Source organism: Cyprinus carpio, chromosome A20, assembly GCF_018340385.1.
Source record: "Cyprinus carpio isolate SPL01 chromosome A20, ASM1834038v1, whole genome shotgun sequence".
In the NCBI taxonomy this organism is placed as follows: Eukaryota; Metazoa; Chordata; class Actinopteri; order Cypriniformes; family Cyprinidae; genus Cyprinus; species Cyprinus carpio.
This window is the reverse complement of record NC_056591.1, coordinates 492,140-509,481: the sequence shown is the minus strand read 5'-3', so window position 1 is coordinate 509,481 and position 17,342 is coordinate 492,140. Positions and strand designations below refer to the sequence as shown.

At 39.5% G+C, this 17,342-nt stretch overlaps 1 protein-coding gene across 1 annotated transcript in view; it reads right to left on the bottom strand.

The window, feature by feature from the left end:
- Window positions 1–17,342, bottom strand: part of LOC109058224 (laminin subunit alpha-2-like) — a 182,467-nt gene that overhangs the window by 115,744 nt on the left and 49,381 nt on the right. Inside the window, exons 4-6 of the mRNA XM_042777209.1 lie at window positions 6,505–6,747; window positions 4,320–4,499; window positions 2,986–3,075 (exon numbers count right to left, since the gene is read on the bottom strand). Of these exons, the coding sequence (XP_042633143.1) occupies window positions 2,986–3,075; window positions 4,320–4,499; window positions 6,505–6,747 (513 nt within the window). The remainder of the gene's footprint in view (window positions 1–2,985; window positions 3,076–4,319; window positions 4,500–6,504; window positions 6,748–17,342) is intronic.

Sequence of the window (17,342 nt, the reverse complement as noted above, 5' to 3'; positions counted from 1 at the left end):
TATCATTCACCTATTGAAATTTTGTCAAATTGTGTATTGTTATCCAATTTTTGCCCTCTAGACCTCTTTAAATGCACATATTTCGATCACACACACACACAGACACACACACACACACACACACACACACACACACACACACACATACATATATACACTCACTGGCCACTTTATTAGGTACACCTTGCTAGTACCGGGTTGGACCCCCTTTTGCCTTCAGAACTGCCTTAATTCTACGTGGCATAGATTCAACAAGGTGTTGGAAACATTCCTCAGAGATTTTGGTCCATATTGACATGATAGCACCACTCAGTTGCTGCAGATTTGTCGGCTGCACATCCATGATGCGAATCTCCTGTTCCACCACATCCCAAAGCTGCTCTGTTGGGTTGAGATCTGGTGACTGTGGAGGCCATTTGAGTAAAGTGAACTCATTGTCATGTTTAAGAAAGCAGTGTGAGATGATTTGAGCTTTGTGACATGGTGCATTATCCTGCTGGAAGTAGCCATCAAAAGATGGGTACAATTTAGTCATAAAGGGATGGACATGGTTAGCAACAATACTCCGGCAGGCTGTGCTGTTTAAACGATGCTGTAAGAAGCCAGCCCAAAAAGTGGAATCCAGTGGCCTGGTCGAAGGTTTAAAGCGTATTCTGTCTTTTACTTGCGCTTCTGAATTTATCAGGATTGAGTTTGAATTTTAGTGTAGCTCCGTGTACAATCTGACTCCAATTTCAAGTGATCATTAAATTTATGCAATATTTCTAATCAAAAGCAGATCACAGATATCCATTGTTTATTAATTTAGATATTTAAGTATTCTGGAAATCCCATACTTTCCATTCTTTGTTCATTAGGGACCAGATATCACACAGGAATTGCACCCACAGAAACAAACTCGTCAGTTCTGGACTTACTCAGAGGATGCAGAGTGGTTTTAATACCTTTAAATGAGCTACACCATCATAACAAAAAGTGTATTTTTCTCTATAACCACGAGAGCTACACCGTGTTAAGCCAGTGACAGTCAGAAATCAGAAGCACCTAATGGTGTTCCCCATGGTTCATCCATTGGTGCTTCAGTGTGATCTGTCCTGAACGCAGATTATAAGAAAAACCTAACAATTTATTACCAGTCAGGTAAATACACTCACCTAAAGGATTATTAGGACCACCATACTCATACTGTGTTTGACCCCCTTTCTGTATTATGCCAATTACACAGTCAATTCAAAGATATCAAATCAATACAAGACATCAAATTCTCAAAGATAAATCTAAGAGTAAAGGATGCATACCTGACTTCAGGAAAATAAATAGTATAGAGTGTGTGGACACCCTCCATACTACAGGCTGTCTGGCTACAGAATTACCCAGTAATACTTTGCCACTTTGCTTATAAACCCAGACCAGAACAAAGAAATCTTCAAATCAGTTGTAAAAACATAAAATAACTTTTGGTGGGCCCAAAAGGTCACACACCTAGTTTTGGGGATGAAAACAAATGGTTATCAAAGATCTTTATTGGGACATCTCCCACATCAGAAGAACAGGTTGTGTTTTGTTTATTCTTGCCTGTTCTGTTAATGTGAGAGTGAAACCACCTTACCAGTCGCACCTGAAGTATTTCGATTTGTGAAATTTGCATGACTGACTGGGACCTGAGGGGAAGGAGAGGGTGTGAGGAGTCAGGAACTCAGCATGGGGGAAGAGATGAGATTGCACCAGCTGTTGTTCTGTGCTGTTTCTCATAGATCCTCTCTTCAGATTAGTGAGTTTTATTATATTATTACAGGATAGGAATCTTGAATTTGGTTTTGGTAAAATCCATCCTTTCAATGCTCAATTGGTACTAAAGGGTCCAAAGTGTGCCAAGAAAATATCCACCACACCATTACACCACCAGCAGCCTGAACCGTTGAGACAAGGCAAGATGGATCCATGCTTTCATGTTCTTTACGCCAAATTCTGACCCTACCATCTGAATGTCACAGCAGACATCCAGACTCATCAGACCAGGCGATGTTTTTCCAATCTTCTGTTGTCCAATTTTGGTGAGCCTGTGCAAACTGTAGCCTCCGTTTCCTGTTCAGGAGCAGCACCCGGTGTGGTCTTCTGCTGCTGTAGTCCATCTGCTTCAGGGTTCGACGTGTTGTGTGTTCAGAGATGGTATTCTGCATACTTTGGTTGTAACGAGTGGTTATTTGAGTTACTGTTGCCTTTCTATCATCTCTAACCAGTCTGCACATCTGACATCAAAAAGTCATTTTCGTCCACACAGCTGCCGCACACTGTATATTTTCTCTTTTTTCGGACCATTCTCTGTAAACCCTAGATATGGTTGTGCGTGAAAATCCCAGATCAGTATTTTTTTAAATACTCAGACCAGCTCGTCTGAAACCAACAGCCATTCCATGTTCAAAGTCACTTAAATCACCCTTTTTTCCCCATTCTGATGCTCGGTTTGAACTTCAGCAAGTCATCTTCACCACATCTAGATGCCTAAATGCACTGAGCTGCTGCCATGTGATTGGCTGATTAGCAATTTGTGTTACCAAGCAATTGAACAGGTGTACCTAATAAAGTGGGCGGTGAGTGTATATTATTATATATATATATATATATATATATATATATACACACATGCACACACACACACACACACACACACACATTCAAACATTCAAACACATTCAAACTCCAATATATGTATATGTCAAATTATTCTCATAAAGATTTCTGAAAATGTGCTAGACACTTTGTGGTGCTGTACTAAAAAATACAGCATTATGATCATATAAGACCCAAATGCAACTATTTAATTATCTATTTTTTTTTATAACTGTTGTGAGAGCATGCTTCATAAAGGCCAGAAGTGATTGGTCTCTAATTAACAACTTACTAATAAAGCTCAAGTAATAAACCTAATTAAAATGAAAATGAAATCATTTGAGGATAAAGATTATTTAGCTTCAGAGGACAAACCTTGTTGTATGGGTTGAAAGGGCAGGCCTTGGCATGACCGTAACAGATGCACATGCCTCCAACTGATATATCCTTAATGGAGTAGTAATACTGAAAAACAAAAGCAATACAATCACATTAAACTCAAACTTTACTGTAAGTTTGTTACTGCATCCAATACACTACAAACAAGGACCAGAACTAACTGTTGTCTGATACCTAAGCTTTACCCTCCCAAGTGAGAGATCAAGGTTTATTATTGTTATTTAAAATATTTACAGGAGCATGTTTGCCGATGGTTTAATTTATTTTTCACTAGGCAAACCTTTTGTGATATGGACTGAGAGGTTCTGATGAAGCACCAGGAATCTAGGAAGCAAAGTATATGTAAGTTAAACTCTGTGAACACCCAATACTTTTCAGCTACAAATGTAATTCATGTAACCCCTCACACAAAGAAAGCAGGAGTTTGTGAAGCAATACAGCACTGTTATCAGCACTAACCAGCATAAAACAGCCTGGACCTTCATGGAAATAATGCTGGCATATGCTGGATTTTTCAGCAGGGTACAGGCACACAAACAGCATGCTGCTAAGGTAATAAGCATATGTTCCAATACTACCGTCTTACACACCCTTAAAGGTACTGAGCATCACCGAATAAACAAGCACACCTTTATACTAGACTGTTATTGTATACAGCATGTTATATGTTGGTGTGTTGAGCTGGTTGTCATGCTTAAATTTATCAATGATTTGACAATGCCACAAAGACATCGCCACAAATTGTTAAACTTTCTGGGCAAGTCAACCTATCAAACTCACAACAATACAATTTAATATGAGAATGACACACATCACCTTTAAATTAGCCTCGTAATCGTATCGTATGCGGCCAGTGTGGCTTAAGCCTCTCAGACTGCAAAATGACTCTTTGAACTCAATACTTTGGGTTCATTTATCCAAATTGCTCAATGCACGTGAGAAATGTAATCCTGCAATTCAGTGCAACTCTTCTTTGATGGAAACAGGTCAATCAGTGAGTAAATGAGTTTGTAGGAGGAAGTGGGCGGGTGGAGGAGTGTGATATGGCGTCTTTGAGGGAAAGAGAGGGTCGATTTGTTAATTACTGTATGATTTTAATTAAAGCCCATCTGTCTGAGGAGGAGAGGCTGGTAATGGATGAGGCGGCCCGGGCAGCACTAGCTCCAACCATCCACACACACAGATGGCTTATGAATGGCACTGAGCGATGACAAACATGTGTAGCACATTCTCCCTCTTCCTGCTCTCTCTGGTGTCAAAGCATCACACTAGAATCTTCAGCATGTCTAAGTGACACCCGAGGCACTCACCCTTCTGGTGACAATGGGGTCGATGTCTCGTGGGTCATTCAGGGCGAGGGTCATGAGGTCAGCGTTTAGGGTGCGGATCCTCTGGAACCGCAGGCGGATATAGCGTGCCGAGGTGAAGTTGAGTAACATGGGCGACGGATCATCCGCACTGGGACGGCTGTTTATTAGTGAGGTGTGAATCTGAAAGAAAATGAGATGTGTCTTTATGAGTAAGTATTGAATCATTACCTTTTTTTTTTTTTTTTTTTTGGAGGGGAGTAAAAATAGCCAACAACTTTCTTGTGTTTTACATCTTAAATACACATACATATAAATGTCAAAATGTAGTGCATTATTTGAAGATTTGAAAGTAATCTTGCTAACCAAAAACAACAACCATAATAATACAATTAACTCACTGGTTTTCCTCAGACTTGTGAGCCTCAGAGGCCGAAAACATATAAAAGAAAATAATGACACACTTACACAGTAATATATATTTAGTATATATTTAAATGAAATTTACTATATTTTGTTTCAATAATATTTATTTGTTAACATATTATTATTATTATTATTATTATTATTGTATTATATAGCACTAGACAATTTTCATCTTAAAATTATGCTGCATTTTTTTTCTATATAAACTAAAACAGTTATATAATAATGAATTTAAGTTAAAAATACAGCAAATATATTTAAAATCCATTGCATGGAAGGCAGATCTAGTGGTAGAAATAAAGAAATTCACAAGTAATACAATGGTTTAACCATTAGATGCCTTTATACAAGGCTATGTGTTGCCTAGTTGCTTATAAGCGTATTTTCAGACATAATTGCATTTTACATTTGGATATATATAACATCATCAAATACTACTTTGTCGATTTGTAGCCACAATGTTCTGTATTTTTAATTTTTTAATTTTTCATATTTCCCATTCATTTTCATTAAGATCACTTATGTGAATTTTTTTTTTTTTTTGTAATTACGTGCATGATTTTTTCCTGTGTTTGCATATAGCAAGTGCCAAAAAGTCAATAAATAATTTCTGTCTAAAATGATCAAAGACCACCAGAGGGTTAATTGAATATGAACTAATAAACAAATATGCACAATTCAATCACAGTTTTAATGCAAATGCAGCTCAAGGAGGTGATGCATGTGTGTGAGTGTGTGTGTGTGTGTGTGTGTGTGTGTGTGTGTGTGTGTGTGTGTGTGTGTGTGTGTGTGTGTATGTGTGTATGTGTGTGTGTGTGTGTGTGTGCAGTATTGGCTGTTTTTCTTGGGTTAATGATGTGTGCTAATTAGTGCTGTGTGAGTTTATGCTGTCTGTTTTTAAAGGAGACAGAGCGACATTTGAGTCCAGGCTTGATCTCCCCACCCACCTCCCTCATTAGTACAGTGCGCACACACACAAAATACTGTTCAATATAATCCTATGATCTGACAGCTGTAAATTTAACTTTCAGAAAACACATATACACATTAAACCCACTGCTGTAAAAGAACTTCCATCTCATTTTTCATCCCTGCGTGGGTGTTCATGTCAGCCAGCATGCCAGACACACTGTGCGGGGAAGTAAGCAGCTGTATTAATGCAAACATGCATAATTCTACATGTTTTTGGTTTGTATGTAAATGTGATCTGTGAAAATGAGAATGTATTGAGTGGGCTGTGAATGAGAGGGACTTCTACCGTTTGTGTGTATGTGCGTGTGTGTGTGTGTATGTGTGTATGTGTGTGTGTGTGTGTGTGTGTGTGTGTGTGTGTGTGTGTAATGGTGAATCTATTTTTCTCTTGTCTGTTTTCTATTTAAGAAATATAGTTAACAAGGTAACTTAAGATGCAGTCGGCCAAGACTCAGTGAGGTTCTCTGTGTTCATTCCTCAACCCTCTGTGCCACATATTCAAATGCTTTTACGGGGACAGTTCACCCAAAAACGGCCCTCATGTTGTTCCAAACTAATGTGTGTCATGTTGTTCCAAACTAATCATACAGGAGATCAGAGAGTGGGTTACATGACCATCGGAATCTAAATGATGATACCTTGTTTAACATTTTAAATGAATTGATAAAATAGTACAGGTTATAATTTCTTCAAAATATGCCATTTATGTCATAATCATCTCAAAATGGCATTCAAATCTTTTCATTTTGCTACTTCATTTTGTTGCTCTGTGGGTGAAGGTGTTTCTCACCTCGCCATTCTCCAGAGGATGGATTTTAGAGTAGAAGGAAGTACAGATGACTTCTTCATCATGCATGTAGGACGGTGGGCCTGTTCTGGGGATGATGTTGAAGCGTGTGATGCACTCTGTGTCTGTAATCGCGTAATACTGCCACGGCATGAATGTTTCACCATCCAAAGAACGTTCTAGAATCCAGTTTCCGGGCCGAGGGGAGTTTGCAGCTTTCAGGATCACATAAGCGATCTGGAAGACCTGTGTGAGAGGAGAACATGGAACAACATATTAATATTCTTCTAAACATATACTTCAATTCATATACTGCATACACTTTTCTCCGGACGGAATCCGTAACATTCTCAATTTTTAAAAAGTTCAAAAAATTTAAGTCAAGGTTTTTTTTTTTTCATCCATTTTTTTCACATTAAATTGATCAGAAGTGACAGTTAAGACATTTATAATGTTACAAATGATTTCTATTTAAAATAAATGCTGTTCTTTTGAACTTTCTATTAATCTGCAAATCCTGAAAAATTAAATGTATCACGGTTTCCACAAAAATATTCAGCAACATTATAAACATTGATAATAATCAGAAATGTTTCTTGAGCAGCAAATCATCATATTAGAATGATTTCTGAAGATCATGTGACACTGAAGACTGGAGTAATGATGCTGAAAGTTCAGCTTTGATCACAGAAATCAATTACATTTTAACATGGTAAAACGCTATTTTAAATTAATAAATAGTAGTAATATTTCATAATATTAGTGTCTCATTGTATTTTTGAACAAATAAATGCAGCCTTGGTTAGCAGATGAAACTTCATTCAGAAACATTGAGTTGTTTTTGTTATTATTAAGACCACAAGAGAGAGCAAAAAAAAAAAAAAAAACTGCAAATGAAAAACACTCACTCTGAAACTGTCAGACCTGTGTTCCTGTCATGTGTTTTGTTCCCCATGTCCTAGTTTCTCCCTCCATGCCCATATTTGAACCTTCCTGTTTCCTGTTCCCATTATGTTCGATTTATATCAGCTGTGTTGGGGCGGGGGCTGGGGCCGCGGCCTCGGAGGCTGATCCGCCATGGCCTTCCTGAGTTCCTGATCCGGCATGGCCCCCTGAACTGTCTGCTCTGCCATGGTCCCCTGAGCTCCCCAATCCGCCATGGCCACCTGAACTGTCTGCTCTGCCATAGTCCCCTGAGTCCCCCTACTCTGCCATGGCCTCCTGGACTGCCTGCTCTGCCATGGTGAGCAGTTTTACTGTATTGGGGGGTCCGGGGGGTCCGAAAACCAGTCAGTATCTGGTGTGACCACCATTTGCCTCACGCAGTGCAACACATCTCCTTCGCATAGAGTTGATCAGGTTGTTGATTGTGGGCTGTGGAATGTTGGTCCACTCCTCTTCAATGGCTGTGCGAAGTTACACGTGGTCTGTGGTTGTGAGGCCAGTTGGATGTACTGCCAAATTCTCTGAAACGCCTTTGGAGACGGCTTATGGTAGAGAAATGAACATTGAACTCACGTGCAACAGCTCTGGTGGACATTCCTGCAGTCAGCATGCCAATTGCACACTCACTCAAAACTTGCGACATCTGTGGCATTGTGCTGTGTGATAAAACTGCACATTTTAGAGTGGCCTTTTATTGTGGCCAGCCTAAGGCACACCTGTGCAATAATCATGCTGTCTAATCAGCATCTTGATATGCCACACCTGTGAGGTGGATGGATTATCTCGGCAAAGTAAAAGTGCTCACTAACACAGATTTAGACAGATTTGTGAACAATATTTGAGAGAAATAGGCCTTTTGTGTACATAGAAAAAGTCTTAGATCTTTGAGTTCAGTTCATGACAAATGGGGCAAAAACAAAAGTGTTGCATTTATAATTTTGCTCAGTGTATAAGGGGAGCAGAGCACATGAGGATAGGATCAGGTGAACACAATCAAGAAAATGAGGACTAGACAATGGCTGTATCTGAAATCGCTCCCTATATCCTCATTCACTAGTACCTTCATTAGGCCACTAATAGACTTCTCTTGAAGGAGTGATTGAAAACGAGTGAGTGAATTTGGACACTGAGTGCGCCGGAAGGACTGCCACTTTTGTAGAGTTTGTGCTTGCTATTTGATCATTTAATCAATTTAATCATTTAATCATTTGAAACTGGCAAACTGGCAGCACCAGTAGTAAGATTAAAGGATTTATCTTGAACTCTGTCATGGAAATGATGTATAAACCCTAATTCAACAATTTAATAATCAATTTACAATGAATTTATACCTGTGTTGTATTATGCAGTATTACACCTTGGACAAGCGCTTTGTAAAATGAATGGATGGATGATTCAGCTGCAAGTGCCATCTTCTGGTGAGACGTGGGAATTCATCCAGTGCCTGACTCTCTCAGTGCATTTTGGGTATTCTCTAGCTGTTGAGCGTGCACCAGTTGTACACTCGTTATTGCTGTGCAGTGTGGAATTGAATGAGTGCATGCGATAATGTCCACTTAGGTTTCAGACACCATTAAAAATGTCTGTCCCTTCAAATATGGCCCTATTTAAGGGTCTAAGGGGCTATTTCAGACACATGACTAAACAAGGGTGCGTGGTAACTGGAAACAAGGAAGCGGGACAAGAGGAGCACATGGCCAACAAAAACAAAGACAAAGACATGTTCTCAGGCACAAGATAAACAAAGACACTTTAAACATAGACAGAACAGACATGACTGTCTGTATGTATGTATTTATTTATTTAACAAAATGTGCTAGCTGAAGAATTATATTTTAGTAATTTGCTTAAAAATAACATTTTAATGAAAATGATTTGTATATCTTAAAACGTTAATTATGTATTGTGATGGAGAGACTTGTCTACCATCACTGGTTTCACTGTTAATGTTGGTGCAAATGTTTTGGTTTATTCTTTCTTTTTAATTGTATTATGAATTGTATTTATTTAAACTCTTGTTTCTAGATCATGTGTATATAATAAGAGTCAAAGGCAAGATTTTTTTTTTTATAAAAAATGGTATGTTCCAATTTGGGGAAAGTGGGAAATGTATGATAAAGACCCAAGCAGTCACAAGGACGATCAATAGCGAAGTTGGGTTCTAAAGGGTCGTTATCACACATGGTGGCAGCGGTGGGATCCAGGCCCGGGAGGATGCACCAGCACTTCTGACTAAGCTGATGAGGGTGCACACTGATCGGCACGGTGCGGACGAGCGACGGAAGCGGTGGGGAGTTGGGCGAGTCCGAGAACGCGGAGAGGTGGAACGTTACATGCAACCCTGTGGAGTGCAAGCGAACCGGTGGAAATGCTTGCGTTTCGCCGATGATGGGAGAGCAATGTTTGAGTCTATTGTCAATGGTGAGGTTGTTGCCTCGGGGCAGTTCAAGGACCCAGGTTTTCAAACCCTTAAGTGTCTGCAGGATGGCAGAACCCAGGGACATTCACTGGCAAGGATCGTCGTCAGAGAGGATGATGTGTATGCCAGGGAGGACTTGACCACAGGAGAAGCGATGAGGGCCATAGATGAATGGTCGAGATCTACGGGCAGTGTTGTGAGTGCCCACGGACTCTGGGTATGGGTGGCTGGACTAAGTGGCTATGCTCTGACACTTTACAGTGTCAGGGATAAGGGGTGGGGTGTGTGATGGAGAGACTTTGAAATTGTCTACCATCACTGGTTTCACTGTTAATGTTGGTGCAAATGTTTTAGTTTATTCTTTCTTTTTAATTGTATTATTAATTGTATTTATTTAAACTGTTGTTTCTAGATCATGTGTATATAATAAGAGTCAAAGGCAAGAGTTTTTATAAAAAATGGTATGTTCCAATTTGGGGAGAGTGGGAAATGTGTTTTAAGATGGCCGCCACTAGAAGTTGGGGCATGGATGGATAGAGAGCTGGGACAAGATTGTTGTGGTGTGTAGCAAGGGAAACTCCAGCCTCGATGTTGTAGAGGGGAGTTGGTATTGTTTTTAGTACTTGCAGTTCTAGTTTTAGACTGTTTTTATTACAATCTTTGTTTTAAGCTCTTATACCTATTTATTTGCACATTTTGCACACCTGCTTAAATAAACAACCCTTTGGACCCCAACTTCGCTATTGATCCTCCTTGTGACTGCTTGGGTCGTTATCACATATAGTAACTATTTTATAAAAGTAATAAGGCTGTGCTGCAGGTTCTTCTTAGGATGTCCTTCAGTGGTAATTACATAGGCCTACAATATAACATGGCCTGGAGGACCTTATTGCTTAAATACAGTGATGGGTAGTCAAAGATGTGCCCATGTCATCTATTTTGCATCAACTTCAAACTATCCAATTCATAAAAAAATAATAGTAATGATAATGATAAAAGAAAAATCTAATTCTGAGCATATTGTGAACTGTATTTCTGCAGGCTGATTTTCAGAACAGCTGCTTTGATAATCGTCAAACACAAAACACCAACCCATGTGAAAACACTCGCAGTAGACTCATAATGGATGGGCTTCTTGCAGGAGAACAAAAAATGAAAGAGAAGATCTGAGAAAGAAAAGTAAAACCTGATTCCCATGATTCCCCAGTCTTTTATTCAGCAGCAAAAGACCTGAGGCACACATGTACACACAGGCTGTGTGAGTGTGTATATTGCGGTTTAACACATTAAACACCATCTCTGACAGGTTCTCTGTGGCCTTCAGAAAGCTCCGGGGCACAGTGACATTCCAGCTTACCTGAAGAGCTGACCTGAATAAAAAGAAAACATGAGAAACGGGGGGAAAAAGCTAGGCTGAAGTCTCTATTCATTCCTATTACCTTTTAGGTAACACCGCACCATGAGAAACACAGACACCGAAAACAACAAGAGAGTTAGCATCACACTCTCTTTCATCTGTGGCAGATAACAGGCTCATGTTACCGTCTCTCACAGCACAGCCACATAGCACAATGAAGTTTTGTGTGCTGTGTTCAGAGGTCCAAAAGAGGTGAAGCTGGACCATCATAGGCACGTTTGAATGTACAATTTAGCAAATGAGCCCAAAAGGGAATTATATATAAATAATTACAGTTAATTATAAATAATTACAGCTGTAGCATAATTAATTTTACCATCAACTGATCTGCTCGTCCCTCGAACATTCAGTGTAATTTCATATCAACTCTAAGAAATTATATTTTCGTGACCACATAAAATAACTTTCTTACAGAGCGCCTTTTTATCACTAGTTTTATTTAGATTTCCCGAGTCTGCTATTAGCTTATAGCCGTTAGCATCGCCAACGTGGTTGCCGCTAAACCCGCGTGCATTGCTCATACTCTATTCACACACATTACCATTGCTTTACTCACTGTTACTTGCTTTAATGGCGGATGTATGTCTACCTTTGAGTGCAGGTGACGACACGTTCGAGCTGCATTCAATGCAGATACAGGTCCTGGAGCAGAGGCAGGCCCAGCTGAAAGAGCGGAGAGCCGTGCTGGAAACCTCCTGGGCTGACGCTCATAAGTCCGGGGTAAGTATACAGCGCGCTGCTAACAGTCCCTCTACTCCGTGTGTTTCTCTGCACGGGCCCGGTGCACCCAGGATGCGATCTCTCCCCCTCCGGTCTTCGAGATCTCCACCCGGAACCAATTTGCTCCCCTCCGTGAGACGGAACGCGACGGAGACTCCATCGTCCGACACGTCCGTGCTACGTTAACCGAAGGTAAAGTGCACACTCACTGTTTCCCTGGTGTTTGTGTTCTCGATGTTTCTGCGCAGATACCTGCGATCCTGAAGGCCGACGAGAGCCCCAGAGCGGTCGTGCTTCAAGCCGGGGTTAACGACACCACGCTGTGGCAGACGGAGACACACAGCACAAGCACAATGCCCACGGCGACGATCATCATGTCAGGACAGCTTCCCACATATCGACGAGGACACAAAAGGTTCAGTAGACTTTTTGCTTTAAATGAATGGCTATTGTCATGGTGTAAAGAACAGAAACTACTCTTTGTTAATAATTGGAATCTTTCCTGGGAGTGTCCTAGGCTTTTTCGCGCTGATGGCTTGCACTCCAGCAGAGTCGGAGCAGAACTCCTCTCAGACAACATCTCCAGGGCTCTACGCTCCATTTGACTAGTAAGCCAATTCTCAAATAACTGCTATGATGGCTTTTGTTCTACCTGCTTAAATGATAGAAGTATTTGCGCTGTCCAATCTATTAAGACTGTGTCGGTTCCCTGAATAGTGAGGTCAAAATATAAATTTAATGTTAAAAAATCTTATCGTGATTAAACCAGAAAAATGTAAAATAAATTATCAAAAACAATTTTTAAAGTTTGGGCTCATAAACATTAGATCACTCACACCCAAAGCAGTTATTGTAAGTGAAATGATCACAGATAATAGTTTTTAAGTACTCTGCTTGACTGAAACCTGGCTATAACCAAATGATTATATTGGTCTAAATGAGTCTACTCCACCAAACTACTGTTATAAGCATGAGCCCCGTCAGACTGGTCGTGGGGGAGGTGTTGCAACAATATATAGTGATATTCTCAATGTTACCCAGAAAACAGGAAACAGGTTTAAATCATTTGAAATACTTCTGCTTAATGTTTCACTGTCAGATATGCAAAATAAATCTATCGTATCTCTTGCTCTGGCTACTTTGTATAGACCACCAGGGCCGTATACAGAATTCCTAAAAGAATTTGCAGATTTCCTCTCAGACCTGTTGGTTACCGCTGATAAAGTCGTAATACATTAGAAGCTGTTGCCCCATCAAATTGAAAAAGGTTAGAGAAAAATGTACTGTGCCATGGTACAACAGTAATACCCACTCTCTCAAGAAAGAAAGTCGTAGTCTTAAGCACAAATGGAGAAAAACTAACTTGGAAGTTTTTAGAATTGCATGGAAAAACAGTATGTCCAGCTATAGACAGGCTCTAAAAACTGCCAGGGCTGAGCATATCCACAAACTCATAGAAAATAACCAAAACAATCCAAGGTTTTATTTTATATAATTAGCACAGTGGATAGATTAACAAATAACCAGACACCACCAGATCTAAATATTCCCTCACAGTTAAATAGTAATGATTTTATGAATTTCTTTACTGATAAAATAGATAACATCAGAAATACAATAACAAATGTAGATTCTACAGCGTCTAATACTTCAGTTTTATCCATTGCACCCAAAGATAAACTGCAGTGCTTTATAACTATAGGACAAAAAGAGCTAAATAAAATTATCACTGCATCTAAACCAACAACATGTTTATTAAATCCTGTACCCACTAAAGTACTGAAAGAGTTGTTACCTGTAGCAGAAGAACCGCTTTTCAATATTATTAACTCGTCGTTATCTTAAGGTCACGTCCCAAACCATTCAAGCTGGTGGTTATTAAGCCTTTTATTAAGAAACCACAACTAGATCCTAGTGAACTGGCAAATTACAGATCCATTTCAAATCTTCCATTTATGTCTAAAATTTTTAACAAAGTTGTGTCTGCTCAATTGTGCTCCTTCCTGCAAAAAAAGGATCTCTATGAAGAATTTCAGAGTTTCAGGCCCCACCATAGAACAGAAACTGCACTTGTTAAAATTACAAATGACTTGCTTCTTGCATCAGACCAAGGCTGCATATCAGTGCTAGTTTTACTTGATCTTAGTGCTGCGCTCGACACCATAGATCACGACATACTCCTAGATCGATTACAAAACTATACAGGTATTCAAGGGCAGGCTTTAAGATGGTTTAGATCCTACCTGTCCGATCGCTACCACTTTGTTTATTTAAATGTCATCTCATTTATCACCAGTAAAATATGGAGTGCCACATGGATCTGTCCTAGGTCCTCTGCTATTTTCAATATACATTGGTAATATTATAAAAAAAAACAAAAAACAGGATTAGTTTCCACTGTTATGCTGATGATACTCAACTATATACAGTATCTCAAAAAGACCAGATGAAACTTCTAAATTATCTAAGCTAACAGAGTGTGTTAAAAATGTAAAAGACTGGATGACCAATAATTTTCTCCTATTAAATTCAGATAAGACATATTATATTATATATTACTTATTTATATTATATTATATTACTTATTGGACCAAAAAAAACATTACACAGAATCTCGTAGATTATAATTTGCAACTAGATGGATGTACTGTAACGTCCTCTACTGTCAAAAATCTGGGTGTTATATTAGACAGCAACTTGTTTTTTGAAAATCATATTTCTAATTTTGTTACCTGTTTCTGATACAGAAAAGCTAGTTCATGCATTCATGACCTCAAGACTGGACTATTGTAATGCACTGCTAGGTGGTTGTCCTGCATCTTCAATAAACAAGCTACAGATAGTCCAAAATGCAGCGGATAGAGTCCTTACCAGGTCAAGAAAGTATGATCATATTAGCCCAATACTACAGTCTTTTCACTATTAATGGTCTACACTATTTTCACTATTAATTCGTCTACCACGCTACAATCCATCACGCTCACTAAGGTCACAAAATGCTGGACTTTTGGTAGTACCTAGGACAGCAAAGTCGACTAAAGGAGGTAGAGCTTTTTCGCATTTGGCTCCCAAACTCAATAACATCACTAATAATAATCTTCGTTCATAAAAAACACCTCCTCTTATTAAATCTAAATTAAAAACACATATCTTTGGCCAAGCATTTTAAATAATGCATCTCATAATATCTGATCAAATGCGCATTATTATTCTTTAGCTTGGGTTAAACTAATTAATCTTACTTGGCTGGAACAGCAGCTATGCTAATTATGTCTCTATTTGTTTCTCTGTTTTGCCACGGAATTTACATTCACATAAACCTGAATTGAATTTAATTGAATTTAATTACAGTACAGTACTAATGCATTAGAACATGTAACTAGATCGGATCGTTAAAGGGATACTATCCACAAGCAGTGACAGAATCAGAAACTCATGTAATTTGTGGACAAAAGTTTTGTTAACTAAACACTAACACTTTACTAGTCTAAACAAACATACAATCACTCATACAGGAAGGGCAAATGAGACTGAATGAATCAAACCGTTACAGAAACAGGGAATGAAGCTATGAAAAGGAGTCAGTTAATCTTTAGTGCCGTTTTACAGGGTCTACAGCTTATACTAAACCTCGGTTTCATTTAGTTAAATGATACTTGCAAATGTCTTGGCATTGAACGAGCATCCGGATGCAGTCTCAGATGAAAGTCATGATGTTTTCGGTGGTGTTGGAATTGCGATTGCCTTCTTCCGGTCTTGAAGAGTGATGAACTCTTCAGATGTTATTCTGACTCAGTGGTGGTTGGGAGATTTCTCTTTCAGGTGAAAGGTTGCTACATGGCTTGATGCAACTTTGAGGTCCTGCAGGTGCGGTCGCGGTCAGACTGGATGTCTGAGAGGCAAAGGTAAGAGCGCAGAAGAAGAGAGAGCCGGGTCACGGATCTGAAACATTTTAACTTCATTGGAGGTCACAACTCCAGGGGTTCAGTGAGCCAATGGTGACTTAAACTTTCGGAGGGAAAGTTTACAACTCTTTGTCTTCTAGCAGGCTGTTTTGGATATTAGAGTGTTCTGGGAGTTTGTGCCCCTTCATACTCTGAATTAATATAAGAAGAACACAATGCATGCAATGAGGAGGTGAAGGGCACCAAGGTGTAGACCATTAAATGAGGATTAATTTGATAGGATACATGATACCAATAAGGTTACATTACCTTGGGGTTCAATCAGGGCCGGAGTGGGACTCAATTCAGCCCTGGAGTTTCATGCCTTAGACTGGTCCACCTTTTTTTTTTTTTACTGGCCTTTTCAGTGCCGACTTTGCACTTTCTATTACCCATGTTTTCATCTATTATTTTTTGCTCGCATATCTCCAACAACTGAGGTTTATTTATTTTTTTTTTTATTTTTATTTTTTTTATCAAGGTGCCGTTGTCAGAGTCAAAAGATAATTACATCATCATTAGGGTTGCCAATTACCTTCAGAAATGAAAAATAAGGGACAACTGTGATTCTTTATCTTTTAATCATTAAAGGGGACCTATTATGCAAAATTCACTTTTGCAAGGTGTTTGGACATAAATGTGGGTTGGCAGTGTGTGTACAACCACCCTATAATGATAAAAATCCACCCACTCCTTTTTTTTTTAATTCCCATAGATCATAAGCAGTGTCTCCCAATGACCTATTTTCAACATTGGTGCTAATGTGACATCACATTAGCCACAGGCCCCACCCACAAATGTTGACAGACACTGCCGTTATAACATAGAACCGTCCTGATCGAGTTCACAGTGAGTTGTACTCCGCCATTGCTGCACTGACGAGAATGTCTCCCAAGCGTTTTAGGTGTTCTGTGCGAATAGCTGGATATAGGAAGGCTAACTTTGACCAGTCCAGGGGCAAAATCCAAGCAGGAGGAGGCTACCGATTTGACCAGTCCAGGGGCAAAATCCAAGCAGGAGGAGGCTACCGAAAGGACCTGCAGATCTTCTGCTCTTTTCTGCTAATTTTCTGCTCCAGTGGTAGCAGCAAATCCACTTTAAGTGTCAGAATCCCTGATGAAAGGTGTTCTTGCAAGAACTCCAGCACTGTAACAACCGTGCAGTTGACTAGGTTCAAGTTGATCACACCATGACATAAAGAGCTACCATTTTAGGGCATACAGTTTCCCCATGGAGGGAATTCTGGAGCTCTGAATAGTCTTAAAAAGTTGAGAGACAAGAATCTATGAACTGGTGCCCCTCATTTACAGATCGGCTCGTATGCTCCATGAACCAGACAAGTCCTCTGCACAATCTGATCTGTGTTGCAGACTGGAATTAAACCACACCTTGCTGG